The 16,063-nt window shown below is 36.9% G+C and overlaps 2 protein-coding genes across 4 annotated transcripts; one reads left to right on the forward strand and one right to left on the reverse strand.

The window, feature by feature from the left end:
- Positions 1-9,121: 9,121 nt before the first annotated feature.
- LOC107772291 (uncharacterized) lies at positions 9,122-11,261 on the forward strand. Its single transcript, XM_016591789.2, has one exon. It carries the CDS (start codon positions 9,533-9,535, stop codon positions 11,042-11,044), a length of 1,512 nt encoding a protein of 503 aa, XP_016447275.1. The 5' UTR covers positions 9,122-9,532; the 3' UTR covers positions 11,045-11,261.
- Positions 11,262-12,060: 799 nt separating this feature from the next.
- On the reverse strand, positions 12,061-15,034 carry LOC107772292 (uncharacterized). Of its 3 annotated transcripts, XR_001645037.2 has the most exons (5): positions 14,855-15,034; positions 14,699-14,769; positions 14,430-14,510; positions 14,256-14,321; positions 12,061-12,580 (listed from the first exon to the last, which is right to left on the reverse strand). XR_001645037.2 is itself a non-coding variant. In XM_016591790.2 (4 exons), the coding sequence occupies exons 1-4, from the start codon at positions 14,912-14,914 to the stop codon at positions 12,452-12,454; spliced, it is 336 nt and encodes a 111-aa protein (XP_016447276.1). In that variant the 5' UTR covers positions 14,915-15,034; the 3' UTR covers positions 12,061-12,451. The 3 variants fall into 3 exon arrangements, 1 of the variants encoding a protein (XP_016447276.1); XR_001645036.2 differs by having other exon boundaries at positions 14,699-15,034; XM_016591790.2 differs by lacking the exon at positions 14,699-14,769.
- Between the last annotated feature and the right edge of the window lie 1,029 nt (positions 15,035-16,063).

Genomic DNA, 16,063 nt, shown 5'->3' on the forward strand with positions numbered 1-16,063 from the left:
GGCCTTAGCCCCTTGGTTATCAATGAGGTCTCTACAGCTGCCTTGAATTCCGATATGAACTATGGTAAGATGGTGGCATTTTCTCAAGCTACAGAGACCCGCAAATTGAAGAATAGAATGGAGCGTTAGAGTAGCAGTAAGGCTCGGTCCACGGGCAACTTTGGTGGTTCTTCCGGTGGTGGTGGTGGTGGTGGTAGGTCGGCATTCAGGGGAGCGTTATCACGACCATCCCAATCATTTTCCCAGTCTTCGATGGGTGCACAGTCATCTGGACCCAGTCAGGGAAACAGGGGACCCCACCAACAAGGTCGGCCCAACAGAAGGTTTCAGCAGCGGAGGCTTCCATGCCCTAAGTGTGGGAGGATGCACTTTGGGTCCTGCTTCATGGACCTACCAGTATGCTATGGGTGTGGTGTGAGGGGTTACATTAGGAGAGATTGCCGCTCATCCCGCTGAAATATTGGCAGAGGTGCGTCACAGCCAGCTAATTCTACAGCTACTACATCCACAGCACCTCCAGCTCGAGGCACCCCAGCACCCATAGGGCGTGGTGCAGCTAGGGGTGGTGCAATGAATTCGGAAGGACCCAACAGATTTTATGCTATGCGGAGACGTCAGGAATCAGAGGCTTCTCTAGATGTTGTCATAGGTATATTGACTGTCCAATCTCATGATGTATATGCTCTTATTGATCCCGGTTCCACATTGTCATATGTCACACCTTATGTTGCTATGGAATTTGGGATAGAACCAGAACAGCTTCATGAGCCGTTCTCTGTATCTACTCCGGTTGGTGAGTCTATTTTGGCCGCGCGGGTTTATAGGAATTGTGTTGTCACATTGCATGGTCGAGACACCGTGGCCGATCTTATTGGATTGAGAATGGTCGATTTTGATGTGATAATGGGGATGGATTGGCTTTACTCTTGTTTTGCCAAGCTTGATTGCCAAACCAGAACTGTTAGGTTCGAATTTCCAAATGAGCCCGTTATGGAGTGGAAGGGTGATGATGTAGAGCCGAAGGGTAGGTTTATTTCTTAACTTAAGGCCACGAAAATGATCAACAAGGGATGTATTTATCATTTGGTCTGGGTTACGGACACCGATGCTGAGGCACCTATTCTTGAGTCCGTGCCTGTTGTGAATGAATTTCCGGGAGTATTTCCGGATGAACTCCCTGGGATCCCACCAGACATGAGATTGATTTTGGGATTGATGTGATTCCAGACATGCATCCTATATCTATTCCACCCTACAGAATGGCACCGGCAGAATTGAAAGAGCTAAAGGAGCAATTGAGAGATTTGTTAGAAAAGGGTTTTATCCGGCCAAGTGTGTCGCCTTGGGGCGCACCGGTCCTTTTTGTAAGAAAGAAAGATAGGTCGCTGAGAATGTGTATTGACTATCGGCAACTTAATAAGGTCACAATCAAGAATAAGTACCCGCTGCCAAGGATGGATGACTTGTTTGATCAATTGCAAGGTGCCAGGTACTTCTCCAAAATTGATTTAAGATCCGGGTATCACCAATTGAAGATCAGGGAGCAGGATATTCCGAAAATAGCTTTTAGGACCCGGTATGGGCATTTTGAATTTCTGGTGATGTCTTTTGGGCTAACAAATGCCCCAGCAGCCTTCATGGATCTTATGAATCGAGTTTTTAAGCCATTCCTCGACTCTTTTGTGATAGTGTTTATTGACGATATTCTTGTATATTCACAAAGTCGAGAAGACCATGCCGATCATCTCAGGGTAGTTCTGCAAACCCTGCATCAGCACCAGTTATATGCAAAGTTTTCAAAGTGTGAATTTTGGCTTGAATCAGTCATATTCTTGGGTCATGAATCAGTCATATTCTTGGGTCATGTAGTTTCTAGTGAGGGAATTAAGGTTGATCCTCAGAAAATTTCAGCTGTGAAGAATTGGCCGAGGCCTACAACTCCAACAGAGATTCGCAGTTTCTTAGGCTGAGCTGGGTATTACAGAAAGTTTGTGGAGGGGTTTTCTACTCTTGCCTTTCCATTGACTAAATTGACGCAAAAGGCAATTAAGTTCCAACGGTCAGATGCTTGTGAAAGGAGTTTTCAGGAATTGAAAGCAAGATTGACTACGGCGCCGGTGTTGACTCTACCAGAAGGTATAGAGGGATTTATGGTATATTGTGATGCTTCAAGAATCGAGCTTGGGTGTTTATTAATGCAACATGGGAAGCTGATAGCTTATGCTTCTAGGCAACTAAAGAATCATGAAAAAAACTATCCAACTCATGATTTAGAACTTGCGGCAGTGCTATTTGCATTGAAAATTTGGTGTCATTATTTATATGGGGTCCATGTGGATATATTCACGGACCATAAGAGCCTTCAATATATTTTCAAACAAAAGGAATTGAATCTGAGGCAAAGAAGATGGCTTGAATTACTCAAGGATTATGACATTCATATTTTATACCATCCGGGAAAGGCTAATGTTGTGGCGGATGCTCTTAGCAAAAAATCTATTGGTAGCTTAGCACACTTGGAGGCATATCATAGGACATTGGCCAAAGAAGTTCACCGATTGGCTAGTTTGGGAGTTCGTCTTGCGGACTCTAGTGAAGGAGGGGTAATTATGCAAAATAGGGCTGAACCATCACTGGTTGTGGAAGTCAAAGAGAAGCAATACAACGATCCATTGTTGGTGCAATTAAAAGAGGGGATTCATAAACATAAGACCATGGCCTTTTCTCTTGGCATGGATGATGGTACACTAAGGTACCAAGGGCGACTATGTGTTCCAAATGTGGATGGTCTCCGTGAAAGAATTTTGACTAAAGCTCACACTTCTAGGTATTCTGTGCACCCAGGTTCTACGAAAATGTATCATGATCTTAAGGAAGTCTATTGGTGGAATGATATGAAGAGGAATGTGGCGGACTTTGTGGCAAGATGTCCGAATTATCATCAAGTGAAGGCCGAACACCAAAGGCCCGGTGGGTTGGCACAGAACATAGAAATTCCAATGTGGAAATGGGAAATGATTAATATGGACTTTGTGGTAGGATTACCATGCACTCCGTGCAAGTTTGAATCTATTTGGGTGATTGTGGATCGACTCACGAAGTCAACACACTTTTTGCCGGTTAAGTCTACCAACACAGCGGAGCAGTATGCTCAGTTGTATATCAAAGAAATAGTCAGGTTGCATGGCACACCAGTTTCCATTATTTTTTATCGAGGAGCACAATTCACTGCTAATATTTGGAAGAAATTTCAGTAAGGTTTGGGTACTCAGGTGAATCTCAGTACAGCCTTTTACCCGCAAACTGACGGGCAGGCAGAGTGGACTATTCAAACTCTTGAGGATATGTTGCATGCTTGTGTGCTAGACTTCAAAGGTAGCTGGGATGATTATTTACCACTCATAGAATTTGCATACAACAATAGCTATCATGCTAGCATTCAAATGGCACCATTTGAGGCTTTATATTGTAGGAGATGTAGATCTCTCATTGGGTGGTTTGAAATTGGGGAAGCAGAGTTGATAGGGCTAGACCTCATGCATCAGGCCATGGAAAAAGTTAAAATCATTAAGGAGCGGTTGAAGACTGCTCAGAGTCATCAGAAATCCTATTCGGATGTTCGTCGTAGGGATTTGGAGTTCAAAGAAGATGATTGGGTATTCTTGAAAGTTTCCCCCATGAAGGGTGTAATGCGATTCGGTAAGAAAGGTAAATTGGGTCCGAGATATGTCAGACCGTACAAAATCATTCAGAGGATCAGTGAGGTGGCGTACAAGATTGAGCTACTACCTGAGATGTCATTAGTATACCCGATGTTTCATGTGTCTATGTAAAGAAAGTAGTTGGAGACCTGACAGTCATTGTTCCGGTTGAGACTATAGATATTAATGAAGAATTGACTTGTGAAGAGATTCCAGTATCTATTATTGATCAGCAAGTCTGAAAGTTGAGAAACAAAGAAATTGCATCCGTAAAAGTGCTATGGCGAAATCAACAGGTTGAGGAGGCTACTTGGGAGGCCGAAGAAGAAATGAAGAAAAAATATCCTTATTTATTTGGATAACCATGTAATTATGAGTTGTGCCTTATGAAAATGCTAAGGGATATTTCTCTAAAATATGTATGACTTGTACATTTGGTGTTAAGGGCGTTCCGTTCTGGTAATATAATTGCTTGTGAGGCCACAGTTGGTGTTGTTTTGTATTATGTTACGTTGTTGAATTATGTATATGCTGTTAGGATGTGTTTCTGGGGCTCTCTGACAGGTGGATAGGCCTAATTACAAAGGAAATTCTTGCGAAATTTTTGAAAATTTAGGGAGTTAGTCAAATTTAGGGTTGCTAGTGTGTGGTATGAAAGACTGAGTTGCATAAGATGCTAATAACAGAATTTGACCCCCATTCGAGGACGAATGATCCTAAGCGGGGGAGAATGTAACACCCCAGAAAATTTAAAAGTACTTAAGTGTATGGCCTGAAAAAATTTGCAAAGAAAATAATGTTTTATGGTGTCGGACTAAGCTTACGTGTTTAAGGATTATAGAAATTCTTCGCGGCGAGCTTGCAAGCTCGCCGCGGCTCGGACTTTTTAGGTTGAACAATGCACGGGAATGAAAAGGAAAATTTTTGGCGAAAAAGTTCATTTTTGCTGTCCATTATGCGACCGCAGAACTACTCTGCGGACCGCATAATGGCCGCAGAGTGAGGCAGTTAATTGCGTCAGTTGGAAGCAACTATGCAGTCGACTATGCGACCGCATAACAGTTATGCGGTGCATTATGCGACAGCATAACTATTATGCGGTGCATTATGCGACCGCATAATAGTTATGCGGACCGCATAGTGACCGCATACATAGACAGTTCTTTTGGCTATTTTGTAACCAATTATGCGACCGATATGTGGTCGCATATGCGACCACAGAACCTGTTCCGGAGCTTCATTTTTGGGTTTTTAAAACCCGACCCTATTTCATTAAATACACTCTATGGGTCATTTTTGAGCTATTATCTGATATTTTAGAGTGAGAGAAGGTGCCCTAGAGTGAGAAGGTGTTCTCCAATAATTGTTCTTCAATTCTTGCCAAGTTTTGGAAGTTTGAGAAGTGAAACTCACTTAGAGGTAAAATTCTACACCCTAACCCTCAATTTCAAATTTTGTGTAGAAATGGATTATAAGCAAGATAATTTCTGGGCAAGAGGGTTGGTTATTTTACATGCATGTGTTATCAAGGGGTGTAGAAAGATTGTTGAGCTAAAAATGGTAAAGGTTGGATTGTGGGATGATGGAATCCTCCATAAAAGGATCTTGAAACCTTAATGCATATCTAGTGTTTGATAAAATACTCAAATGAGCTAGAACCATGATCATCTTCCTAATTTTGGTTTAATTTGTTATATTTCTAAAATAGATTGAAGTTGCTAAGAATTTCGGAACATTTAGAGTGTAAGGAAGCTCAAGTGAGGTATGTTGGCTAGACTCTTCTTTGAGAATTGGAATTCCCATTATCCTTATAAGTTCCGAGATGTTGATTATAAATCGAGTATCCCGATAAGTTCTGTGATGAAGATATATATTCAATTCGTGTTTCAATAGCTCTTATTATATTGCATTATAAATTGAGGATGTGTCCCAAACTATGGATTATGTATCCACATGTTATAATTTCTAGTCGTGATTTATGTGAAAGTTATTATGCCAAATTGTATAGAGATTGCGATTGTGATACACCTCCACACGCATACATTAGGGTGAGGCGGCATGACCACTTTGTGTGGGGATTATGGTATAGAGATTGTGATTGTGATACACCTCCACCCGCTTATATATTGGGGTGAGGCGGCATGACCGCTTTGCGTAGGAATTATGGTATTGTGGGACTGCACCTCCACCCGCTTATATTGGGGTGAGGCGGTGCGACCGCTTTGTGTATAGTTTTGGTATTGTTGTGGCACCACTACCCGCATACATTGGGGTGAGGCGGCATAGCCGCTTTGTGTAGGTTCTTGGTACTGTGGTTATACATCCACCCGCATACATTGAGGTGAGGCGGCAAGGCCGCTTGATTTGAGTTGTGGTACTGAACGTACACCTCCATCTGCATACATTGAGGTGAGGCGGCAAGGCCACTTTGTGTGAAGATGGTTATAGAGGATCTCATCTTAAATCCTATAAATGTTGTTGATAGCTTTTAATAAGCTTGCTATGGTTGAGACGATTATCTATATTATACTATTACCGCACTGGTCCATCATATTCATCTTGTATTTATGAATTCTTAAATTAGTGTTTAGTTTTTATACTAGTACTATTCGACGGTACTAACGTCCCTTTTGCCGGGGGCACTGGATCTTTAAATGGATGCAGGTGGTTCCACAGCAGGAGATATTGATCAGTGATAGCAGTACACTTTCTTCCCAGCTGACTTGGTGAGCCCCACTTCATCCCGGGGTCATGTATCTTTTGATCTTTATGTATTATGGTTGAGGTATAGCCAGGGCCTTGTTGCCGGCATTATCCTTGTACTCTTCTTTATCTATAGAGGCTCCGTAGACATAGTATGGGTTGTGTATTGGTGCTGGGGAAAGACAAACTATGTTATGTTGTGGATGTATTGCTTGTCCATTTGGGACTTTAAAAATGATGAAACTATTGAAAATGAATTGGTATTGTAGACATGAACACATTTTCGTCTAATTAATGATAATATGTATTTTCTCTATTCATGGATGAGTTTGGGTAGAATGAAATCTAACAGACTTGCTCGGTCGGGTTCACTCGGTTGAGCACCGGTCGCGCTCCTCGGTTTTGGGACGTGACACTAACATTCTTGCTTAGTTGAATACTGTATTATATTCGTTCATGATAAATTCAAGACCATAGGAATATAGGGTTGATATATTATGGATAGACGGATAGTATTGTGGGAAAATGCTATTTATATAAACGATCTGGTCAACTAGCAATCATAGATAATTTGGATTAACATATGTAATTACGAACTCAACAGGATTAATAAACTGACCACAACCCTGAAATCTATATCTCCCTAAGTTACGTGTTTAAATTTCGCAATAGTAGTTATAATAGAAAAATCAAACTCTTGATTATCTTGTACAATTAAAATCGACGGACATGGCAAATTAACAAAAAGCAATCGGTGAATCAAGCAATATTCATGTCATTTGGAGAACAAAACTAGGGAAATCTAATAATTTTCTTGCCACTTTTTCCCAACACCAACAACGAGAAACGTTTTCATTTTTTTCTTTAACGATGACGTTTGATCAATTTGCGTACACTTTTATTATTACAACGAGCACTTGAGAATTGTTAGTCAATGTTGATACCAAATATGTTCGCTCCTGAAGTTTAGACGGATGAAAATCCTCAATTGTTTTTTCTCTTTCTCTTTTTCTTCTATCCTTGAACAGTAATCGCAGGATAAGTTATCTCAGGATAAAATAGTAATATTGACAATTCCAATATTAATACAACATACCAAATAGTTAATAAGAAATAATATCAATATAATTAATCTCAACATAACTAATCCTAGTATAACTAATCCCATCATAACTTGTCTTCAAACCAAACGACCCCTAATTTACGTTATTTCAAGAATTATGGTTTTCTTTCAAAGTTTGAAAAAATATAGAATGAACGAAATCAAGTGTTTGAACTACGCTACCAAGAGATGTTGGATCGATGACACCTCGCCAACTTTTAACTAGAGGTCTCGAGTTCAAATTTTGGGAATAAAAAAATTTCTTATAGGAAGTTTCTCCTTTAAATGAAACTTACATAGTGAAAATCCGAATTAGTCGAGTAGTTATTTCCAAATATTAAATGATTAACCTCGGAATAAAAAGTGTTTGAACCGATAAACGGATGAGTTGAAGACGAACTTTATCTTTATATTTAGGTCAAGCAGTTACTTTTCCTATAGTTTATGCGTTGTTAATAGTCTAATTTTGGTTGGTCTTACGTTGAAATATAAGTACCTAAATTCAAATTAGTTCTATCTTCCATTGACCACAATCTCTTCTTCTTTTTCCTTTTCTTCCCCCTTTTTTCCCCTACCAGAATCAGTGGTTAATTGGTTTGCGTGAGTTAATTTTTTTTTACTTCGTTTAGGTAAAATATTCTATCTGATTCTTTGAATTTAGATAATATGATGTTACCTTAAAAAGAAAAGAACTAGCGGAAACCTTCTTATATTGTGACACTCATATTAATCTTATTATATGGTTTAATAGAATATTTTTAATCTGTTACCAAAAGACATAAATATATGACTTAGAACTTTGCTAGAAAAACTAGCTTCTTTGTAATAGTGTCAGCCAGCTTGCGCGTATTTCAACTATTGCATTAAGCACCCGCTTTAAAACTGGTCAAAATTAACCCTCGGTATATAATACAATAGTCGTCTAACTAGGATTAATGGTGTGCTTTTGAGACATTTGGCATGTCCAGAAGTATTTGTTCAGCAAATTATTAGGTATAAACCCGAAATTTTATTTTGTGAATGCTAAAACTTATATCTTTTGCGTAAACAAACTTTGGTTGATAAATTTTGAATGCTAGAATCTGTCACCGTTATCCTGATAGAAAAGTATGTATTTTGTTCAATCTGCGTACACTTCTATTATTACAACGAGCACTTGATAAATGTTTGTCAATGCTGATACCAAATAATTTTACTCCTGAAAGTTTAGACGGATGAAAATCTTCTATTGTTTTTAGTCCTTCTCTTTTTCTTCTATATATTATGTATATATTCTCGCTACTTACTTTCCTTATTTTTACTTTCTTTATTTTACTTCAATTTCTGGACGAACTGTCAAGCCACCCTCCTTCCGTGAAATGCTTGATTTCTTTTTTCTTGACCTCTGTATTTTTACCTGATTTACAAATATGTAGAATATAGAAAATTAAATAAACGCTTCACTTTAGCTCCAAATAAAATTTCGATGAGTACCATAAAGCCCTCTGATTACCCATAAACGAAATAATCCAAAACCTTCACCTAATACTGCTTTTATCAAACGTTATAGCTAAAAGAATAAACATTTGAGGTTAACTCTACTCTACTATGTAATAAATCCTTATCAAGTTATAGCTTTGTAACAAGAAGAATTCCATTGCACTTTTGCTGCCTATATTAAGGAAACAGTGTTTTAGGAGTGACAAAAGAAAACAAATAAGAGAAAAGTAAATCGCGTAGTATGGGATACTGTGATTGTCTGGTTGCTCCATGTGACATATCTCATCGCCTCTACACCACTTTGGGCCTTTGGCATTAAAGTCTCCTACTTTGCTTCCCTTTCCCTTTTCACACTAACACACAATCAAAGACCTTACATATTTCTATCACCCCCTTAATTATTCTCCTCTCCCCTCTCCCCTCTCCCCTCTCCCAATGGCCACACACTTTTTTAATCATCTTGTCTAAAATTCAGATCTAACTGAGGCTTTAAATTTGGAAAGAAGCCTCGTTAGATTAGAAACAAGAGTCATTGATTTCAGTACATATGGCTCCACTTCCACATTCCTGCAGCTTTACTAAGGTACTTTTAGTACTCTCTCTTGTTTTTGTGTTATTCACTCTTTCATTCTTTTCTGCATATAGTGAGGTCCAACCCCAAAATAATGTTAGAAGCAGAAGAATGTTGGAACTAGAAAATGAGTCAAAGCCAATTAAGAAGAAAACAAATCCAACTTCACTTTCAGCTTCCAAGAACCAAACCAAACTTATTAAATCCTCCAATACTTCTTCCAAGAATCAAACCAAGCAAATCAAGACTTCTTTTTCTAGCTTTGGTTCAACCAAGAACCAAACCAAGCTTTCAAAAACCAAACTTTCCTTTTCTGATTCACAAACCAAGAATAAAAGCAAGCTTGTCAGGCCCAGCTCCAATTCTAGTCCAACCATTACCAAATCAGAGAAACTTACCTTCAAATCCCAGCTCCAGAAGGTCAATCCAACTTCCTCCAAGCCCTCAAATTCAACCAAAATCAGTTCCTCCACCACCAAGAAATCCTCAGATCTAACCAAAATCAGCTCAAGCTCTTCTCCCAAGAACAAAACAACCAAAGCCACTAAACCCCAATTAGAAAAAGACACCAGTGAATCCAGGTCCATATCCATAACTCCAACTAAAAACCAGCCCACTGACAAAATGACCAAAGCCACTAAAACTCAATTGGGGAAAGACATCAGTGAGCCCAAATCCAAACCCAAAACCCCAATTAATAAAAACCAGCCCACAGACAAAAAACCCAAGACACAACAGACGGCCCAAAAACATTCACGGTACAGCTGGCTTGAAGATGATGAAGAAGATGATTTAATTTCTGGATTCAGAGATTTACCCTCCAAATTCCAAGAAACCCTTTTGCCAGATTTGGAAAGACTTTCAAAGACCTCTAAAGTTTACCTCAACAAAGCAAACAAAGAAATAACAAAAAATTTCAAGCCCTATGTCGGAAACAAATATGCACCAACAATTGCCTCTATTATCTCATTTGCATTCATCTTGATCCCTTTACTAGTTGTTTCTCTCATTTTCAATAAAATCAAAGCCTATTTCTCTCTCCAAAAGCTCTTAATCTTCATCCAAGTTTACCTCTCCATTTACTTCTCCATTCTCTGTCTTTCCTCTTTGGTCACTGGCTTAGAACCTTTGAAGTTTTTCTACGCTACTGCTCAATCCACTTACATTTGCTTACAAGTATTGCAAACTCTTGCTTATGTGCTGTACCTATTGATGCTGCTAATGTATCTGATCTTAGTGTTTTCCACTGAGACTGGGCCCACCATGAAGCTGATTGGGCTGGCCCAAACATTTGTGGGCTTTGCTGTTGGGCTTCATTATTACTTGACGGTGTTTCATAGGGCTGTGCTCCATCAACCACCTAAGACTAGCTGGAGGGTTCATGCCATTTATGCTGCATTCTTCCTTGTCATTTGCCTGGCAACTACTGCTGATAGAAGGAAAAAGGCTTATTTAGTACAAGGTGGCGAGGTTGAGAAAAAAAGCTAAAGATTTTTATTCACCTTTTTTTCTTCTTTGTTTTACTTAATGATCTATAGATTCTATAGTGAGATGGCAAAATCGAAAAAAGAAAGATTTTTGTTGTCTATATATATATGTGTGTGTGTCTTGCAATCTGTCAGTTGTTAAGATGTTATTAATAATTGATGGAATTCAATTTATGCAATTTTTCCAGATAAATGCACTCCCTTTGTATCACTCTAAACAGTGTTGTTTTATGGCTTGTTTGGATGGTTATTACATATCGTTTTATAATGTAATCCCTCCGTTTCAATTTAAATGATCTAATTTGACACGGCACGAAGTTTAAGAAAACAAATAAAATTTTTGAAACTTGTGGTCTTACAAGCTTAAGAGATAAAAGCTTTGTGGTGCCATGACATTTATGTGGTTATAAAAGTTTCTCATTAAGGGTAAAATGAGTAAAATAAAGAGTTTAAAGTTGAATTATTTCCAAATTTAGAAATGTGTCATTTATTTTAGAACAGACTAAAAAAGAAAATACTTCATCTAATTTGAAACGGAGGGAGTATTATATTATATTATATTATATTATATTATATTGTGTTGTATTGTATTATTTTGATGAATACAACATTTTATATTTTGTATGTTTTTCCGTCATTTCATGATACGATATATTAACAATAATATAAAGAATAAACTTACAATATTACGACTCAATGGCCTTTTATTTCTTTGCTTCATGTTCAAATTCCATCCATTACATACTTTGATTGTGAGTGCATTAAATTTATTTTTCAACTAGTAAATCTATCCGCGCTTCGCGCTGTCATAAACAAATGAATTAACGATTTCTTTTACTTTTTTATAATATAAGAAATGTTAATTAAAAAATAAAAAAGGAAAAATTAAATGCTAATTCATATAAACATTTAGGACATGCAATTCTAATCTTTGGTACACAGTGATGAAAGCTATTCACGTGAAGCTATACGTCGGCCAAATCAAAATTCAAAATCTGCATTTAGACTTTAATCCAATTTGCAAGTTTAGCAGTTTTTATAAGCAAAATAGATATGCAATTTGATAAAGTTCAAAAGCATCTTGAACCCAAGTGGAGGGATAAGGAAATACAATATCAAACTCACGACTTGCTCCTGAGTCTTGTCCTACCTTTAACCTAAATGCTACATGTCTAAATCAAATATACATAAAATAGTCCTCATTGCATGATATCTTCCCACTGCACATCAATCTTGTTGTAAATTCACTTGTCTACTTTTGACTTAACCTGCATTCAGATGAGCTATGCAAGTTTATATTGTTCCTCTTTCTTTTCTTGCCTTCTTTCCCTTTTTAGTTGTTATTTTAGAGCAGCATCGTTAAAACGTGAGAGGACATGTAATAGTATCTTAACACCAAGTTTACACTTCAAGAAAGTACCTTTATGAATTGCTGATCAATTATAAAAAGGAAAATATAAGATTTATAAACATTATATTGGTTATGTCCTGATGTGTTGGTGAAATGAAGAGTGGACGACATACTGAGAGGTAAAATCTGAAATGAAAAGAAACAAATTCAGAGTAAGTTAACAATGCAACTCAAGAAATTGCCCATATATTAGAACAAAGCAAATCAAAGAAAGAGAAGCACAAAGAGCAAAAGGTCACTTGTCTACGATATCTTAAAAAATTGTCTATCCAAATTCGTAATAGAATAGATTCGAGATATCGGGGTTATCTTATTTTCGTTGCATCACTCAGTTCAATTCAATGATTAAAAAACTGAAAATGAGAAATGATAAGGTCGGATAGGAGTTGTAGGGTTGCTGGAACATGGAGCTTTAAGTCATCAAAGAGGCTAAACCATTTAATGAGAAAAAGGTAAAAGAAAAATAAAAAGGAGAAAAAAGATAAATAGATTTCTTAGCCTAAAAGAGGTGTCAAGTCATCAATACTATGACCACAATTATTATTTAATCATCATAGATGCAAATTAACGCATAAATTCTTTCAACAACAGTTTAACAGTAAGCTGGTCAAATATTTCTCTCAACAATTCAAGATAAAGTTGATCAAACGTTCAATCCGGCTTATCATGCATATAATAAGGGGCAATAGAGAAAGAAATATAAAAACATCTTCGAAAGCACATTTAGTCACTATGCTTAAAGTGCTCAGAATTTATCCAATGCATAGTATCAAGAATCAAAACAGCATCGAGGGGCAAACAGTACTTTACTGAAATTCCAATGGATTAGGCTTTGAGTTTTCTAAAGACCAAATTGAATGACCAAGGGCATTAATATGACAACAACAAACTTCAGAATATTAACTCCGATGCAAATATAAATAAGTCGCACCTTCAACTCTCCATGTAATATGATACGATAAAGTTAACAATAAATATGTACATGCACACGCATATCGACACTCGTTTCTTTTCTGAATCAAATTAATTGATATGGTGGAAATATGAAGCATACTACACCAGTTACAGTGAATGTCATCTTAATATATATACGTATATATTTTCTCTAAGATATTTTATAAATATATGATTCAAGTCAATGAACGAATACTACATCAGCTCAGAGAAAGACCGGTGCTACTGACATTTAGGAATATTCTTTTGCTCTAGTTTTCTAAGTTTTGAAAAGTGATAACCACAAATACATAGAACACAAAGGTCTTTTGATGGTGGAGCAGAGAAACCGGCAAGATTCACATAACTTATTGCTTTGAGGCCAATAAAACTTACATTAAATTGAAAAATTCTCATTGTCCTACGACCACTGTTTCTTTAGTCAAGTATTATGGAATTGATATTGGAGATCCATACTTCAGTTGAATTAGAATTATTAGTTTCAAGTTTTAACTCGATTTTTAAGTCATTTGAAGGTACATATATTATATTCAGGCTAAGCTATTCAAAAGTGAAATATTTTAACATTTAACAATAAGTGTTAAATATAATTCTCCTAAAAATAATTCTTATATCGTGACTTAAATGTCAGGTTAACAGTAAATATGAACTCCAAGAGTTATATGGATTTTTAATTCCAATAAAACTTGAAAGTAATGACTATCACCTCTGTTACTCAATGATACATTTATGAAATTTTTATATTCATATTCTTTCATCTTTGGACCTTATCATATTATCCAACATATAAAGAGCATGTCAAAGACTATTGTTTCTTTCACCTTTTCATATGAATAAGCGTAGTTACCTGATATTTAACAAATGTTAGAAAACTAATGCTGCCAAAAATCCCAATGAAAGACTTCGTACCGAACTGCAAAATTCAAAAAATTAAAACCAAGAAAAAATATGGAGATAAAAACCCGAAAAACAACCCTCAAGAAAAAGTTACATAGACGCAGTCAAAAAGAAAAAGAGATACCATTGAGGACATTTGAATTTGGAGGTCAATTTCCTGAGTCGTAGTTACTGGAGCATCAAGACATATACTCAAGACAACCACCTGCATGAATGACAGAGATTCAATATGAGAAAAAGGAAAAAGGTCCAAATTTCCATTCTCAAGTTCTAATAGAATCCCCAAACCCTCTTTCAAGAGAACCCATTACAATTCCTAATATAAATTACCTTAAAAAATAATCGAACATCTACAAAGAAAGAAAAAGGACTGAAATTTAAGAAAAGAACTACCTCCTCGTGGTTAGAGTGGCTAAAATTCCCATGGATTAGGTTTTTCGATTCAAAAGATCAAAGAGAATACCCTAGCACATTAATATAACAACAACAAACTTCACAATCTGACCACAGAAAAATTTGATATTGGTCATTATCATTCCTTATGCTTACTTGAATCTTCTTTGTCCTCAACATTCGTCTCCTCTTTGAATATGAAGAGCATATATGCATATGTGAAAATTGAGAGGATAACGTTTCGAAAACGGGATATTAGCAACCGCTTTGGAAATGGAAATTAAATATATAAAGTGCAACTAAAATTTTTTGTGAAAAGAAGTGGCCCTTCGGGAATAGGAAAGAGTGAAATATAGAGGGAAATGGCAAAAATATGGGAATTTAGATAAATATAAACCGTGGACAGTGAGAAGTGCCACGTCATCACTCTTCTATTTCCCTGAATTATAATTATATATAGATTTGATAGGACTGTTAAATTGATTCCCAATGTCATGTCGTTCTGGGATTTGGACTATTTGGTCTACATCTTATTAATGATTAGATAAGATTGAAGAGAACACTGAAAATGTGACAATCCGATAGGTCGTTTTGAGCACTAGCTTTTATTTTCATGTTCTGAGACCTCCGTTAGCTTTGTTTGATGTTTCTTGATTTGTGTACGTAGTTCGTGTCGCTTTTTGAAAAGCTTTTATGTAAAAAATTTGAAGAAAATATAATTTTTGGCTTTAAAAATAACTTGAGTTGACTACGATCAACATTTTGTGAAATGTCCTCGGATCGGTATTTTGACGATTCTGGTAGGTCCGTACCGTGATTTTGGACTTGGGCGTATGTCCGGAATTGAAATTGGAGGTCCCTAGGTTGGTTTGACTCATTTTGCCGAAAATTAGTATTTTGAAAGTTTGGAAATTTTCTAAGTTTGACAGTAAGTTGGCTTCAAGGCTATCGGGTCGGATTTTAATGTTGGAACTTGGTATAAGTCAGTTTTACTATTTAAAACTTGTCTGCAAAATTTGGTGCAATTCGGAGTTGGTTTGACATGATTCGGACGCTTAGATGTGATTCTAGTTGTTCTTGAGTTCTCTTTGAAATTTCATTCATTTTGATGTTCGATTTGTGGTTTTAGATAATATTTTGGTGATTTGATTGCGCGATCGAGTTCGTATGATGTTATTACACTTGTGTGCATGTTTGGTTTAGAGCCCGAGGGGCTCGGGTTATTTTTGGACATGTTTCAGATGAGTTTGGATAGTATAAGGACTGCTGGTGCAGTGCCCAGTTCTGGTGTCTGGTGCAAATCTCGCATTTGCGATCCTCGCTTTTGCAAATAATTGTTTGCATTTGCGAGTAGGGCCTGGGATT

This window comes from Nicotiana tabacum, chromosome 13 (genome assembly GCF_000715075.1).
Source record: "Nicotiana tabacum cultivar K326 chromosome 13, ASM71507v2, whole genome shotgun sequence".
NCBI classification, from domain to species: domain Eukaryota; kingdom Viridiplantae; phylum Streptophyta; class Magnoliopsida; order Solanales; family Solanaceae; genus Nicotiana; species Nicotiana tabacum.